Source organism: Oncorhynchus mykiss, chromosome 7 (assembly GCF_057628025.1).
Source record: "Oncorhynchus mykiss isolate SJ-2025 chromosome 7, ASM5762802v1, whole genome shotgun sequence".
In the NCBI taxonomy this organism is placed as follows: domain Eukaryota; kingdom Metazoa; phylum Chordata; class Actinopteri; order Salmoniformes; family Salmonidae; genus Oncorhynchus; species Oncorhynchus mykiss.
This window is the reverse complement of record NC_143028.1, coordinates 6984861-7001374: the sequence shown is the minus strand read 5'-3', so window position 1 is coordinate 7001374 and position 16514 is coordinate 6984861. Positions and strand designations below refer to the sequence as shown.

At 46.0% G+C, this 16514-nt stretch overlaps 1 protein-coding gene across 9 annotated transcripts in view; it reads right to left on the bottom strand.

The window, feature by feature from the left end:
• Positions 1 to 79: 79 nt before the first annotated feature.
• LOC110528723 (striated muscle preferentially expressed protein kinase) overlaps positions 80 to 16514 on the bottom strand; it is a 61531-nt gene continuing 45096 nt past the window's right edge. For 7 of the 9 annotated variants that reach the window (XM_090240072.1, XM_090240073.1, XM_090240078.1 and 4 more), the window contains 18 exons: positions 16222 to 16279; positions 15033 to 15110; positions 13070 to 13242; positions 12908 to 12934; positions 12479 to 12631; positions 12200 to 12311; positions 9455 to 12095; positions 8176 to 8319; positions 7906 to 8022; positions 7431 to 7598; positions 5446 to 5568; positions 4468 to 4632; positions 3609 to 4296; positions 3185 to 3424; positions 2845 to 3068; positions 2642 to 2717; positions 2382 to 2531; positions 80 to 1728 (listed from right to left, as the gene is read on the bottom strand). In XM_090240072.1, the coding sequence (XP_090096198.1) occupies positions 1500 to 1728; positions 2382 to 2531; positions 2642 to 2717; positions 2845 to 3068; positions 3185 to 3424; positions 3609 to 4296; positions 4468 to 4632; positions 5446 to 5568; positions 7431 to 7598; positions 7906 to 8022; positions 8176 to 8319; positions 9455 to 12095; positions 12200 to 12311; positions 12479 to 12631; positions 12908 to 12934; positions 13070 to 13242; positions 15033 to 15110; positions 16222 to 16279 (5566 nt within the window). In that variant the 3' untranslated portion in view covers positions 80 to 1499. The remainder of the gene's footprint in view (positions 1729 to 2381; positions 2532 to 2641; positions 2718 to 2844; positions 3069 to 3184; positions 3425 to 3608; positions 4297 to 4467; positions 4633 to 5445; positions 5569 to 7430; positions 7599 to 7905; positions 8023 to 8175; positions 8320 to 9454; positions 12096 to 12199; positions 12312 to 12478; positions 12632 to 12907; positions 12935 to 13069; positions 13243 to 15032; positions 15111 to 16221; positions 16280 to 16514) is intronic. The other 2 variants (XR_016497030.1, XR_016497031.1) reach the window with 1 other exon arrangement.

Here is a 16514-nt window from a genome sequence, read left to right as displayed (position 1 = left end):
TCAAGTGCAAGCACTGTTGGAACAACCGCTTTAGTTCAGTAGGAGTCCAGTTTAAAGGGAAGAATAATGAGAATACGTGTTTTGCAATTGTATCAATAGTTTATTACAGACTACTTCATAAAAACATTTTAAACCATTTCCACATTATAAACACTGCAAATTAAAACATTTACAAATCTTCAACCATCCAAATTCATACAAAAATAAATACTGTATGTATGATGAAAAGTAATACATGAGAGTCTGTATACCAAAAATTACTTTCTGTATATTTTTTCTTCATGGCACCTATGTCCATTTTGTACAGTAGGCCTAATGGTAGACAAAAGTGCCACAAAATTGTATGATATGAATAGTTCAATAAATTAACAGAACACATACTGCGCGTCATCTGCAAGTAAGCCATTAACATGGACAACACATTTACATGATAAAGTTTGTAAATTGACCCATTTTAGGCTAAATTGACTCACTAACTGACTGCTGGTCAGGCTAAGAGCAACCTGTCCAATCAACAGAACATACTGTAGAATGCTAGTCCAGCCATTGGCGCAGTGATGACCTTGATGAGGTGTGACAAATCCAATAGAAGACGACAGAATCTACATAATCAAAGTCTGACCGTTTTCATCAATGAAGTTGCACTATTGTTCAACTTGAGCATCAACCACATGACATCTGGTTGCTCCACTGACTACTAAGATGCTCTACTATATTCACAGGTTTGTTATCTGTGTCTAGGAACAGTATAATCACAATGGTGAGCAATAGTTTTGCACTGTTTTCATTGTATTTAGAAAATCACCCAAAAGAAGAAAAAAAAGCACACATGCAAATAAATTAACATGAAAAAGGTAAACAGGTTACGTACAATTTCATGAACAAAACTTTTTATTTTTGGTTTTGCGTTTTTGAAATGTGTAAATAAATGCAACATATATTAGCAGCATAAATGATGGTACATTCACATAATCACCACCAAATATCAGGATGCAGAAATAAGGCTGTGCTCTAAAATCAAACTGACAAATATGTGCGTTCCAGGTTAATTGTATTGAATTCATTTTCCAAACCAAATGTCCTGTTTTATATATTTAAAAGTTCTACACACATTGCGATAGCAAGCTCGGAGTAGTACTAGCAGACAGTAGACCTGAAACAGAAACAAATCGTGCCAGGTCCAAAAACAAACGATAACTCAATATTTTGAAACCCTGGTATCCAACAATCCAACAACTGGATTCAAATCTCAGTTAATGAACTGTCCAAGATTCATTCTGTTAGGTCTCAGTAGAATGAGACTCCATGCAGTCTGTGGGCTGGTGCAATGCTCATGGCTCTAATCTCCACTCCCATAACTTACTCAGGCACAGTCTCACTCTGTGGAGGATGAGGACTCAGAGTCCTCCCTCTATCATGGAGCCCACTGTTCTGCACCACACATCCCCCATACCTCCACCCTCTGGTGGCTAGTTAACACTGACATAAGTCATATGCCTTCACTTAGGTAGGTTTGGTGGGGTCGATGTGGTTGAAGAAGCTGAGCTGGAGTAGGAGCGTAGGAGGACCCTGTGTTTGGTGGCGACATCGGTGCGACGTCGATGGTGCTCCCCCAGGAACTCCTTCAGCTTAGTGGTGGTGAAGGTGAGCGTCTGTCTCCTCAGCTTCATCAGGTACGAGTCCTGCAGCCATGCGTGGGTGAAACAGTCCTTGGTGCTCGGACGGGCCCTGCGTTGCAATAAAACACATTGTCCAATCAGGGATCAGAACACAGGAGTCCTGTACTGATCTAGGATCATGACCCCACTTTTATTGTACTTCTTTTTTTTGTACCCCTCTTTCGTGGTTTCCAATTGGTAGTTAGTCTTGTCTCATCGCTGCAACTCCCGTACGGACTCGGGAGAGGCAAAGGTCGAGAACCATGTGTCCTCTGAAACACAACCCAGCCAAGCTGTACGGCTTCTTGACACAATGCCCGCTTAATCGGGAAGCCAGCCGCACCAATGTGTCGGAGGAAACACCGTACACCTGGCAACCGTGTCAGCGTGCACTGCGCCCGCCCCGCCACAGGAGTCACTAGAGCGTGATGGGACAAGAACATCCCTACCGGCCAAACCCTCCCCTAACCCAGACGACACTGGGCGAATTGTACGCCACCCCATGGATCTCCGGGTTGCGGCCGGCTGCAACAGATCCTGGACTCGAACCAGGATATCTACTGGCATTGGCCTTAGACCACTGCGCCACTCGGGAGACTATGACCCCACTTTCCATGTAATCTTATTCATTATGATCGAAAAGGCAAAAATGACCCTGGATCATCACTCCACTCCTGGTTTGTTAAATAAGATAATGATGTAGCTACTCTTTGAAGCACTCACCAGGCATAGCTACTCAGCATCTTCTTGAGGAACATCGAGGCACTTTGGGACACGTTGGGGTAGAGCTTGGTCGGGTCAAACTTGGCAATCTGGATTTTGGTCTCAGTCTGCTGTGGGTCTTTGTCCTGAAAGGGCAGCCTACCGCTAAGCCTGAGCAAAAGTGTCATAGACAATGAGAGTTCTGAGAGTAAAAATGAAATTGCACAACTTCACAGACTTATGACAATAGTGACTATGAAATGAGTAAGTTGTATATTTACATGACGTAGGTTAGAACCCCCAGGCTCCAGATGTCAGCTGGAGGGCCGACCACATCACCTTTCACCATCTCCGGAGCTTTTCACACCAGCATAGAAGGAGCAGAGAGAGAGTTCAGAGGAAAGTAGTGATCAAGGTGATGATAACAGCTTATTACGAAGTACTTGGCGTGTACCAGTTCCAGATACCAGTGTTACCAACTCACACATATACTCCAGTGTGCCCAGGCCGCTGTTGTATTGTTTGAGGGAGAGAGGATTGAAGTTCTGCGCGCTGCCAAAGTCTACGATCTTAATGACATTGAGGTTGGTGACCATGACGTTGTCAGGCTTGATGTCTAGATGGAGGACGCGTCTGTTGTGGAGGTACTCCAAACCCTGAAGGAGCTGAACCAGGTAACACACCACGTCATCCTCCGAGTAACGGAACCTTAGCAGGAAAATAGATTTATTTCATGGATATGTTGTAGAGCACAGCTGAGAGCAGTGTGCAAGTCTGTGTATGTGTGTGTACTTGTGTGTGTGTGAGCATCATGCTCCACACACCTGTCTATAAGGCTGTGGAGCAGCTCCTTGCCAATGCAGTGCTCAGCCACCAGTACCAGGTAACGTGGGGTGACGTAGGCCTCGTGGAGGGTCATAACCTTGTCGTTGTGGAGAGACTTGAGGATCTCATATTCCTGCAGGATGGACTTCTTAGTCTCCTGGTCGTACGGAATGATCTTAGCCATGAAGACGTGTCCTGTGGCGTTCTCTCGACACTCCCGAACCACACCGAACCGCCCTCTGGCCAGACAGAGACAGTACGGCAGTTTAGTCACTCAATAAAGTGTGATTAAACATTAAGACAATTTCCCTGACTGAAATGAACCATATAAGTAGTAGTAGTAGTAATAGCAATACTGTGTGGTGTAATAGTGTACTACTGTAGCTGTAGAAATATTGACCACATCTCTAACATCTCAGTCACCTGGCTTTCTCATCCAGGAAGGTGTAGGGCTTCTGTGGGACTCCCTGTCGTAGAGCTGTCTCACCCGGCTTGAGTGTGGTGCGGTCCCTGGGGGTCCCTCGAACAGGGGTGCCCCGCCCCTCCCCTATTGGGCTCAGACTGCTGACCTGGAGCACTTGGGGGGAGAAGGAGGGGGCCGGGATGGGGCTGGGGGCCATACGGGCAGTGGCGGCAGAGGTGTAGGTAGGAACGGATGCCATGACGGGCTTGGTGGGGGTGGAAGGAGGTGTAACGAGAGGGAGAGGGGGAGAGATGGGCGGGGTTTGGGTCATGGGTGGGACCACGTTGACAGGACTCTGGGGTTTGGGGAGGACGAAGGGAGGAGGTTTGACTACAGGCGGGGAGGGGAGAGTTAGAGGGGTGGTAGGGGTGACCAGGTGTTCAGTTGGAGGGGTTGTGATGGCAGGGCTGGCGGGGGCCGAAGGTGTAGAGGGAGAGAGAGCTGTGGTGGGAGCAGGGAAGGTTAGAGACGTCTGTGTAAGGGAGGGTGAAGAGGGAGAGACAGTGGACACCGTTTTACCAGGAGGTTGCATTACTGCTGGTTTGACCTTTGGGATAACAGTCACTAAGGTGGTAGCTGCTGGGGCAGGGTGGGAGGGAGGTGAGGAGATTGTCTTCACAATGGCCACTGCTGGAGAGGACACACCTACTGCAAAGCAAACACATCTCTCTTCAATATCAAATTATCATAACCATTTTGTGAAACAAATTTGCAACAATACAGAAAAAAATGACAGAACTTTCTTTACCACCTCTTTTGACCCAATTTAACACAATTTACAGAATTTGAACCCCCTGTCCAAAAGGTGTGTTTCAGCACCTGTTGAGTCCAGGCTGACTTTGTCCGATGTGCTGCTGTAGGGTCCCTGTCCGGCCTTGTTGACGCAGGCCACTCTGAACCTAAAGGCGCCCCCTGGTGGCAGGTCTGTGACGTTGTAGTAACAGTCAGCCACTCCCGTCGCTATGATCAGCCAGTTGGCATCACCTGAAAGGAGAAAGAAAATAATGATTCATTTATTTGATTGCCAATTGCGTTATGTTATATCAATATGGTCAAATAGCCAAATTATATGCGTCCCTTTGACTTTACACACCACTGTCATTTGTTGCAGTACTTATAATTCACACAAGGTGGAGATAGTGTTTCATGTTGATGGTGAAACAGACGAAGGTTATGTTTACAGTATCAGCTGTACACTAAGGTGGTGTGGAGCCATAATTATCTGTCATAGTCACAACTCATACAGAGGAATAACAGAATAACAAAAGAACATTCACATGGTAATGAGGAGATAGTGGGGCACAATCCAATGAACAAACACAGACAACAACAATCATCCAAAGCCCAGCCTGGCAGTAGCTGTGTGGTAATACAAGGTATGAAGCCATCCAATTCAATCAGTCCTGAAATCATATTAACATTCATGTCATCCCCACTTTGATACAATCCTAACAATGTAGGCTCTACGAGGATTCACCGTATTATGAGACCATAATGACTTATAAAGCGTGATGAAATAGGGCTCATTAGCAGTCTATGTGGCCAGTTTGTACTGTGACTATTTGCCCAGTGTTTGAGTTATTCACTGCACAGTAGTGTTTAAAGTGACAGCCAAAGGTGTTTCCTACCCAACCGTCAATAAGGGTAATACATTTGGGTGAAGTGGGCTGTAAAATAAATCAAACATTAATATTTGCTTGAGTTCATGAGATGACTAGCCTGGAATCCAAATGATATTCTCAGTGTCAATCGTGACATCAGTTTGGAATCCAGGCTAGGAGATGAATGTCAACCCACCTTCTGTCTTCCTCTCCAGAGAGTAGCTACAGGGGGGCTTGGTGTCGGCTGGTTTCCATAGCACCAGGGCTGTGTTGTTGTACGTCTGGGGAACCTCCGGGGTGCCTGGCCTTTTGGGGACACCTGGAGGGAGTGACAGAGGGGAGGAGGGTGGGGTGGAGGTGAGATAAAGGAGGGGTAGAGGGAAGATGAAGGAGGGGTAGAGGGGAGATGAAGGTGGGGTGGAGGGGAGATGAAGAAGGGGTAGAGGGGAGATGAAGGAGGGGTAGAGGGGAGATGAAGGTGGGGTGGAGGGGAGATAAAGGAGGGGTAGAGGGGAGATGAAGGAGGGGTAGAGGGGAGATGAAGATGGGGTGGAAGGGAGATGAAGGTGGGGTGGAGGGGAGATGAAGGAGGGGTAGAGGGGAGATGAAGGTGGGGTAGAGGGGAGATGAAGGAGGGGTAGAGGGGAGATGAAGGAGGGGTAGAGGGGAGATGAAAGTGGGTGTAGGGGAGATGACGGTGGAGTGGAGGGGAGATGAAAGTGGTGTGTAGGGGAGATGAAGGTGGGGTGTAGGGGAGATGAAGTTGGGGTAGAGGGGAGAGGAAAGTGGGGTGGAGGGGAGATGAAGGGTTAGGAGCAATAGGAAGTTAGAGGGAGATGTTGGGTATGGTGGAGGGGAACGTTTGAGTAACAAAAAGTTTTATTGTTACATATTTTGATGGGTTAGGGTGTCACAGATGGGGAAGTTTGGGGAAGGGGAGAGTTTGGATGGGGTGGGGTGTCACAGAGTGGAAGGATGGAGATATCCAATTGAAAGAGGAGAAACCACAGAGGACAGAGAGATGGGTTTGAGCATTTTTTTTACGCAAACCATACACAGCACTAATAGGTTTTCACCCTGATATGATGATGCATTTTAATGAAGGCTGCCCACCACTGAGACTGATCGAGCCAAGGCCTCAGACCCCAGACAAGATGAGCAGTCTGGGGAATCTCTCAGCCAACAGATTGATGACAAATGGAGACAGATAGCATCAGCAGACGGTATTAGTAATGCAGACGCCCAGACAGTGTTCCCAGAGCAATTCAATTTGAAGCTGTGAAAATCAAACTGAAATGTAACGCATTGAGTCTGACACCTGAAGAGAGAGAGAGAGAGGCCATCAAGTGTCTGGAGTCACCTAGTTCTGTCGCTTTGCTGATGGGTATTTTAATTTGTATTGATATTGTTATTTATAGCCTGCTGTCTGGACAAGAACCAACAGATGCCAAATCATAATTTGATCCTGTTGTTGCAGGAACTAAAAAAAATACTTCTAAAGTATTTTAGATGTCAGACTTTATTTGCCTTAACGAAAAATGTATCAACCCCTACAAAGAAATAATATTAATTATAATCCACATAATAATTCACATTTCTTGTTGCTGCAGGATTCTTTTCCTGCGGTGAAAAACTGGGTCAAATTAAGATCCGGAATCTGTAGTAGCTAGATTGACTGTCTGAGTGACAGTTGATTATTTGATTCTACCACATTGGATTCCAACCTGGGAGCGCATCTTTATTTTTGTAATAAGCAGCACTCTCCTCTTGGAATGATTAGAAAGAGGTTGTAAATTCAAGGCAAAAGGCCATTAGTTTAATCAGCCGTAAGTAAACTACATTAATATTTATGCCCATGTCATTAATATGCATTGCATTCACACTCAAATACAAATCCTATTACCTAAACCTTTCAAGGTTCATCACATCGTAAAGATTAATAATACATGTTTTTGCTTAGAATGAAGGGCAAATACCCCTTTCTGGATTCAGTGTAAATGTCATGTTTACTCTAAAGGTTATGGATGCAATTCAAATCCAACAGATTTTCCAGGTCCAGGATATTAGTTTATCACATGAAGATAACGGTTTTAAAAACATTGTATTTTCCTGTTTCTCCACAAATCTAAACGACGGGATTATCGTTGATGATAACATTTTCCTGTATAACATGTTACTCACAGGCCAGGGACAGTGTGCAGGAGCTGGTGACGCTGGCTAAGGGGTTACTGGCCACACACTCATAGAGCCCTGCGTCCCTCCTGCTGGTCTTCATGATCGTAACGAGCTGCCTGCCGTCTGGACAGGAGATCAGACTCATCCTGTCGTCCATCTCCAGTGGTCTCTTATCTGTGGACAAGTAAACCCATCAACAATAATAATTACACTGTCATTTTACAGTCCTATTTCAAAAGGTGTTTATCTAGTATTCGATTGGAAACTTTATGGAAATAATGAGCAATCTCTAACATCAACACAAGTTTGGAAGTCGTGCTCACACAGGGCACCATGTAAGTATGAGCTATGATGGGTTATGACAATATATCGTCCCTTCACAGGCAACAACCAACGTTTCAGCAGCAGCTCCTACGGTAAAGCTTTATTAGACAGCGCTGTTGCAAAGAGTGTTGTGTCTGTCAGCTCTATGAGTTCTTACCTTTAGTCCAGCTGATTTGTGGGTGGGGGCTGCCAGCCGGGAGGCAGCTAAGAGTGACAGGGTCACCCTCCAATAAGACGTGGTCCCTCAGCTTGATGTGGAACACAGGAGGGAAGTCTGGGAAAAACAAGGGTGTGGCTTAATAATATTATTGAACACTGAGAATGAATTTAGAATGTAAAAGCAGTGTGCAGCTTTCATTGCCAAACTCCAACTCTGTATGCACATTCAACATAAAGGCAACTGGCTGCTGAATTTAGCAGACAGTACTAGAGGAAGTGCGGGAGTACTGCAGGCTGCCTGATGACCCCTCATCTTTGGCTGAGGGGAGGTCAGTCTGAGAGGGGGTCTTATCCTTCCTGCTCCTGCCCAGACCCCACCTGTCCCACCGCGACCGCCTGTCAGTCTCTGGAGCTGTGGAGGACAAGACATAATGGCAAACAGCTGAGACAGAGGAACCTGAGGAGGTGAGCTAATATCTCCAGGATCTAGGCTGCAATAGTCTATGTGCCTGGGGGCTAGTGTCAGTCTGTCCTATCTGGTGTAATTCTCCTATCTTATCTGGTACCCTTTGATTTTAGGTGTGCTCTCTCTAATTCCCCCATCTCTCTCTCTCTCTCTCTCACCCCCTCCCCTCACCCCCTCCCCTCTCTCTCTCTCTCTCTCTCTCTCTCTACTCTCTCTCTCTCTCTCACTCACTCACTCACCCACTCACTCACTCACTCACTCACTCACTCACTCACTCACTCACTCACTCACCACTCCTGTAGGACCTGAGACCTAGGACCATGCCTCAGAACTACCTGGCCTGATGACTCCTGGCTGTCCCCGTTCCCCAGTCCACCTGGTTGTGCTGCTGATCCAGGACCTGCTATTTTTACCCTCTTTCCCACCACCTGCTGTCTCGACCTCTGAATGCTTGGCTATGAAAAGCCAACTGACATTTACTCCTGAGGTGCTGACCTGTTGCACCCTCTATAACCACTGTGATTATTATTTGACCCTGCTGGTGATCTTTGAACGTTTGAACATGTTGAAGAATGATCTGGCCTTTATAGCCATGTACTCTTACACTTTTAGAAAAAAAATAGCTATCTAGAACCTAAAAGGGTTCTTCGGCTGTCCCCATAGGAGAAGCCTTTGAAGAACCCTTTTTTGGTTCCAGGTAGAACCCTTTCCCGAGAGGGTTTTACATGAAACCCAAAAGAGTTCTAATTGGAACCAAAAAGGGTTCTTCGAAGTCTTCTCCTATGGGGACAGCCGAAGAACCCTTTTTGGTTCCAGGTAGAACCCTTTCCCGAGAGGGTTTTACATGAAACCCAAAAGAGTTCTAATTGGAACCAAAAAGGGTTCTTCAAAGTCTTCTCCTATGGGGACAGCTGAAGAAACCTTTGGGAATCCTTTTTTCTGAGATTGTATAATCTACACCCGGCACAGCCAGAAGAGGACTGATGTAAAAAGGGCTTTATAAATACATTTGATTGATATTTGATGGAAATTGCCAATGCCATCTTAGCCAGCATAATATATCAAGATACATATTACTTACTGAGCGACTTTTGACTTTTTGACTTTTCGGAATGAAGGCTTGATGCAGACCCAATGGATTCCTTGGACACTTTGGATTCTTTGTTTGTCTGTTTGGCTAGCTGATTCTCTGGGATCCCCATCTCTTTGAGACCTCTTCCCTCGGACTGGGAATGTCGATGACGGGAAAACAGTGGAGTTTTCTTTCCCTCTGGCTTCTCTTCCTCCATCTCTTTCCTATCCTCTGACTGGCTTCGGACTTTCCCAGAAATTCCTGCCACCTTGTTCTCAAACTTCTTCCTCATCGCCAAGACGGGGGAATCACTGACCTTCTTAAAATCCTTTTCTTCTGCATCTTTACGACTTTTCTCTTCCTCCACGCGTCGCTTGGCCTCTTTCTCCTCCTTCCTTTCCTCTGACTTGCTCCTCAAACTGGCTGAGATACCCGCTACTTTGTTCTCGAACTTCCGCCGCATGGCGAAGACAGATGACTCCTCCATCTTTTTGCGTTCTCTCGCCTCCTGCTCTCTCCGAGCCTCTATATTGTCCAGCTCTGTCGTGTCCAGACTCTTACTGCGGCCTATGGCCCAGGACACCCTGCGCTTACTGGCCACAGGCTCAGTCTCCTTTGACTTCTCCTCCTTTTTATCTATGGACGGGGTCCTCTTGGTGCGCATGGAGAACCGTCCAATGATGCCCAGGGACCCTGTGTCTCTCTCCACCTCCCTCAAGTCCTGGACGGACTTGGACTTCTCTTGCAATCCTTGGGGCACCATCTCCAACGGAGCCCCCAGACGCCCCGGCCGGTATACCTCCTCACCCTCGCCTGTCTTACGGGGAAGGGTCGGGGACTTCTCTTCTGATTTGGTCCTGGTAAGTCTCCGGAGCCCACGGGTAAGGGATGACTCACGCTTCTTGAACCTGGATTCAAAGACTTCCTCCGAGTCTATGTCCTTGATATCTGTTCTGAGTGGCGTGGTAGGTTGGCGTGGGGTGGTGGGGCGGTCTGGGACCATAGACGAGCTAGTCGAGATGGTTGGGCTTGTTGGGCGTTCAGTGGCCACCTTGGCGAAGACGGCAGGGTGTTCAGGAAATGTGGGGCTAGGTGTAGATTGAGATCGGCTGCTGTCAGGTTTTCCAGATGGTACTACAATAGTTTGCATCACGTTGGCATACGCAGACGTTTTTCCTGTAGGCGTAACCCCTGGAGAATCACAACCTTTTGCTTTCACCTCTTCTTTCTTTAACTCTGTCTCCTGCTTCTCTTTCTGTTCATCTTCCTCAGTATCCTCCTCCTCTATGACAATCACAGGAGCTAACACAGTAGGAGACCTGCCCTGGGAAATCTCCCTCTTCGACTCGTGTCTATCAACCCTCTCCTGTGCTTTGGTCCTTCTCTCCGTCTCTTCATCTCTTTCAGAAGTTTCCTCAGACTTGCTCTTCTTCTTCTCCTCTGGCTTTTTCTCTTCCCTCGCTCCTTGGTCCTCTTTGACTGGGGTGGGCTGTATGGAGGAGGGCACATGAGAGTAAGGTCTGGAATCCAGCCTGGTCTGCTCCGTAATTGCTGATATGGAAGTGGCCTCCTGGAGGTCTTTCCCCTGTGCGTTCCTCTCAATGCTCTGGGTCCTTTCAGCACTGTCTCTCCTCTCAGTGCTCTGGCTAGATGTGCTAGTGGGGATCTCTAAGGGGGCTCCAAACTGCCGGTGTAGGGGCATGGGTTCCGAGTCTCCCTGACTGAAAGAAGAACTCTTCTGGAACATTTTGATTTTGGTTGTGTCCTCCACTGCACATTCGGTAGAGGCTGCTCTGGCCAGCGACCGCTCTGGCGCCCCCACCCTGGATCTCCTCAAGTTTCGGTCCAGGGACGAGGTTCGCCTCTCGTCGTCCATTCCTAGGGTCTCCAGCAGGGGACCTCGCAGGCCGCTTTTGCTGTTGCCTCCCCTGAGCAGCCTCTGTCTCATCAGCTCCAGTTTGAGGGCATAGTCCTCCTGGCTCATCTTAGCCGCCCCAGGGCTGGGGCTCCGATTTGGTAGCTCCATGGAAACTGCCTTTTTAAGGCTTTTTTTGCCATTGTCTTCTTTGCCCTCCTCCACGGCTCCCTCCTCTGGCTCAATGTGGAGAAGCAGGGCCGAGTCAGCTGAACTGCCCCTCCTCATCGTCGCTCTCCGGGACTTCGTCTGAGTGTCATCCTCCTCCACACTCGAGCCCTTCTTCAGGGGGACTCTCTTCGTTTTCACTGCAGTCTTCTCCTCTTCTGAAGACCCGCCATCTTCCTCGGTTGTTACCCTTTTTCTCGTTCCTCTGCTTCCTCCTAATTCCTTGGCCTCCTTTTTGGACACCACCTCCTCTATGGGCTGTTCCCTGTGCCGGGTTAACCACGCCCCTTCCACTGTCCCATTGGACCTGGAAGGCGGTCCTGTGACGTCCTCGTCACCTGGTATCTCGTTGAGGGAGACCCTGGAGCCGGAGAAGACCATAGATAGAGGCATGGGGATGAAGGGGAGTTCGTCCACATCTTCGTCCGAGTCAGAGGATGAGGAGGGTGGGGGCGATCCCTCTTTGAGGTGACGGGCCACAGCGATGGAGATGTGGTTGGACGAGTCGTTGAGAAGCTCAGGGATGGAGCGCATCACCATCTTGGATTTGTAGCTGATGAGGGAACGCTGGGTAGAGATAGGGAAAAGGGGACGTGTTAAAGGAGTAATTTGGAAGGTACTTAGAGGGATTCATTGAAGTGTACTACTTACAGAAATAATGAATGCCTTACCTGCCAACGTCTTCGAGATAAGACCTGCTTTAGGATCGCTGTGTTGATGCTCTTGTCTTTTATTGAAGTCTTGAACCAGGGGTGGCGAAGGCTCTCTGTAGCGTTAGGTCTCCTGAGAGTAAAACATCACACGGTGACAAATAAAACACTAAGTCCCAAACACTTATTTTCTGGTCTTATTTTCTGGTCTTATTTTGTGTTGAAATTGTTTGCATTCCTAATATAAGGGAATTCATTACAACCAATTTATACCAAGGCATTATCATCAATAACACTCACAGTCTGTCAGCCACCAGCAGTTTGATGACGAATCCCTTGGCCTCTCTACAGAGGTCAGCAAACATACTCTCCTCAAAAGCCACATTTTGGTTCCTGATGTTGAGGACGGTGCATCTGTCGTTCTCCCCAGCAAAAGGAGACACACCAGTCAGACTAGAAGGGAAATATGTTATGTTAATAGTCTTTACTGAGACGTTTTCCTTGCTGTCAAATCCATTTTAAGTTGGCCAATTGAAGCCTGTGGCAATATGCAAACAATATGCAGGTGAAATGCATTGGTGTTTTGCTTACTGAGGTTATAGAGTGTGGCAAAAAATTACATTTCAAGATTGACAGAAATGTGATGCAAAAGGTGTATTGAATTCTAAGAATATCTCGACCAGACACATTTATCATGTTCTTAGTCCAACCAGAACCTTAACCACTCACCATAGGTACGTGATAACCCCAATAGGCCTGTAAACAGAGAGAGGGAGACAAATGACTTTCAGAGGGCAAGATGAAGGAGAGAGGGAGAGAGCGATAAAATCATGATTAATCAGGAAATAGATTAAAGGAGTCTCCAGCCCCCTCCCCCGACCAGTTGCTCACCAGATGTCTGTTGCCTTGGAGACCGGCGTTTGGTTAACGATCTCCGGAGCAACAAATTCCGGAGTGCCGTACTTGCAGTAGAGGGCTTCATTGGTCCCCAGCTTGACGGCATTGCCAAAGTCACAGATGCGGATCTTGTCACTGTGTCGGCCTGCCATGAGGATGTTCTCAGGCTGGGTGGGTTGGATGAAAACAGGGAATTATTAAGCTAGGTTTCCGTCCAATTGTCTACAGATTTTCATGCTAATATTATAAAATACAAATAAAATGTACATTAGAGACTCTGTTATTTGATCTATGTAAAACTATGACTTGATTTGTGTAATGTTATTCATTTTAGTGTACATGTTTTGAGTGAGGAAAATACATTGGTATCTGAGTAGTATGTATTCTTGGGTTTGAAATATTCTTTCCTTGTTATATTAAGTAAGTTGATAATTGTAGAAATATCTGTTATACAGTGCCTTCGGAAAGTATTCAGACCCCTTGACTTTTTCCACATTTGTTACGTTACAGCCTTATTCTAAAATTGATTCAATAAAAAAAACTCAGCAATCTACACACCATACTCCATAATGACAAAGCAAAAAAAGGCTTTTAGAATTTGTAAAAATCAGAAATACCTTATTTACATAATTATTCAAACCCTTTGCTATGTGACTCGAAATTGAGCTCAGGTCCATCCCATTTCCATTGATCATCCCTGAGATGTTTCTACAACTTGATTAGAGTCAAACTGTGGTAAATTCAATTGATTGGACATGATTTGGAAAGGAACACATCTGTCTATATAAGGTTCCACAGTTGACAGTGCATGTCAGAGCAAAAACCAAGCCATGAGGTCGAAGAAATTTGTCTGTAGAGTTCCGACACAGGATTGTGTCGAGTCACAGATCTTGGGAAGGATACCAAAAAATGTCTGCAGCATCGAAGGTCCCCAAGAACACAGTGGCTTCCATCATTCTTAAATGGAAGAACTTTGGAACCACCAAGACTCTTCCTAGAGCTGGCCGCCCGGTCAAACTGAGCAATCGGGGGAGAAGGGCCTTGGTCACGGAGGTGACAAAGAACCCAATGGTCACTCTGACAGAGCACTAGAGTTCCTCTATGGAGATGGGAAAACCTTTAAGAAGGACAACCATCTCTGCAGCACTCCACTAATCTGGCCTTTATGGTAGAGTGGCCAGACGGAAGCCACTCCTCAGTAAAAGGCACATGACAGCCCGCTTGAAGTTTGCCAAAAGGCACCTAAAGACTCTAAGGCCATGAGAAACAGATGTTCTGGTCTGATGAAACCAAGATTGAACTGTTTGGCCTGAATGCCAGGCGTCACATCTGGAGAAACCTGGCACCATCCCTACGGTGAAGCATGGTGGTGGCAGCAACCATGGGTCGCTGTGGGTATGTTTTTCAGTGGCATTTACTGGGAGTCTAGTCAGAATTGAGGCAAAGATGAACGGAGCAAAGTACAGAGAGATCCTTGATGAAAACCTGCTCCAGAACGCTCACGACCTCAGACTGGGGAAAAGGTTCACCTTCCAACAGGACAGCGACCCTAAGCACACAGCCAAGACAATGCAGGAGTGGCTATAGGATAAGTCTTTGAATGTCTTTGAGTGGCCCAGCCAGAGACCAGACTTGAACCGATCAAACATCTCTGGAGAGACCTGCAAGTAGCTGTGCATCAACCCTCCCCATCCAACCTGACAGACCTTGAGAGGATCTGCAGAAAGGACTGGGAGAAACTCCCCAAATACAGGTGTGCCAAGTTTGTATAATGTAGCTTCATACCCAAGAAGACTCAAGGCTGTAATCACTGCCAAGGTTTTTAATATTTAATACATTTTTAATATAACAAAATGTGAAAAATGTTGAGGGGTCTGAGTACTTTCCGAATGCACTGTATAATAGGTTGTGATTAAAGTACTGTATTTGTCCCTTGCACAGTGGAAATCTGATGTACCTTGATGTCAAGATGAGCAATGTCTTTCTGGTGAAGGTAGCTGACCCCTTCAAGCACCTGCTGAATACTGGACCGGATCTGCAGCACAGAATATCTCCTTTAACACATTTGACATTCTATATTCTACATTCTGTATTCTATATTCTACATTCTATATTTTACATTCTACACTGAACAAAAATATAAACACAACATGTAAAGTGTTGGTCCCATGTTTCATGAGCTGAAATAAAACATCCCAGAAATCTTCCGTAATCACAAAAAGCATATTTCTCTCAAATGTTGTGCACATATGTGTTTACATCCCTGTTAGTGAGCATTTCTCCTTTGCCAAGATAATCCATCCACCTGACAGGTGTGGCATATCAAGCTGATTAAACAGCATGATCATTACACAGGTGCACTTTGTACCACGCACAATAAAAGGCCACTATAAAATGTGCAGTTTTGTCATACAACGCCACAGATGTCTCATGTTTTGAGGGAGCGTGCAATTGGCATGCTGACTGCAGGATTGTCCAACAGAGCTTTTGACAGAGAATTTAATGTTAATTTCTCTACCAAAAAGTTGCCTCCAACGTCATTTTAGAGAATTTGGCAGTACATCCAACCGGCCTCACAACCGCAGACCACGTGTAACCACGTTAGCTCAGGACCTCCACATCTGGCTTCTTCACCTGCGGGATTGTCTGAGACCAGCCATCCGGACAGCTGAGGAAACTGAGGAGTGTTTCTGTCTGTAATAAAGCCATTTAGTGGGGGGAAAACTATATCTGTTTGACTGGGCCAGGATCCCCAGTGGGTGTGCCTGGCTCCCAAGTAAGTGGGCCTATGAAATACATAGATTAGGGCCTAATTTATTTATTTTGATTAACTGATTTCCTTATATGAACTGTAACTCAGTAAAATTGTTGAAATTGTCACATATTGCGTTCATATTTTTGTTCAGTATATATTCTATATTATACATTCTATAATCTACAGTCTACATTCTATACTCTACATTATATATTATATATTCTACATTCTACTTTCTGTTTTCTACATTCTTGTACGCTCAGCATATTAAAAAAATATATTTGACTGAATTTCGCTATCTTTTAGATAAAGATAATTGAGTCGTTGTTGGTTGATTTTTCCATGCAATCCAAAGCACACTCAAACATAAGGCCAACAGGCCAAGGCAAACCTCGGACTCCATGACGGTAGTCTTCTTGGTCAGTCGGTCCAGAAGTTCCTCATGGCATCTTCACACAGCAGTTAAGGAGAATAGAGGTATAGTGTGTAATAACCATAGAGATAGATAGAGGACTCTAGTGCCCAAAATCCCGTTTTAGCATGGGCAGCGCCATTGAGGACTTTCACCATTTTGAAGTAATCAACTGGGTGGGACTTCCTATGGGTTAAGGAAGGATCACATGATTCCATTTGTGTCATCAGAAGGGATCAGCCAATTCATTATACTCGTGAGCAAACAACACA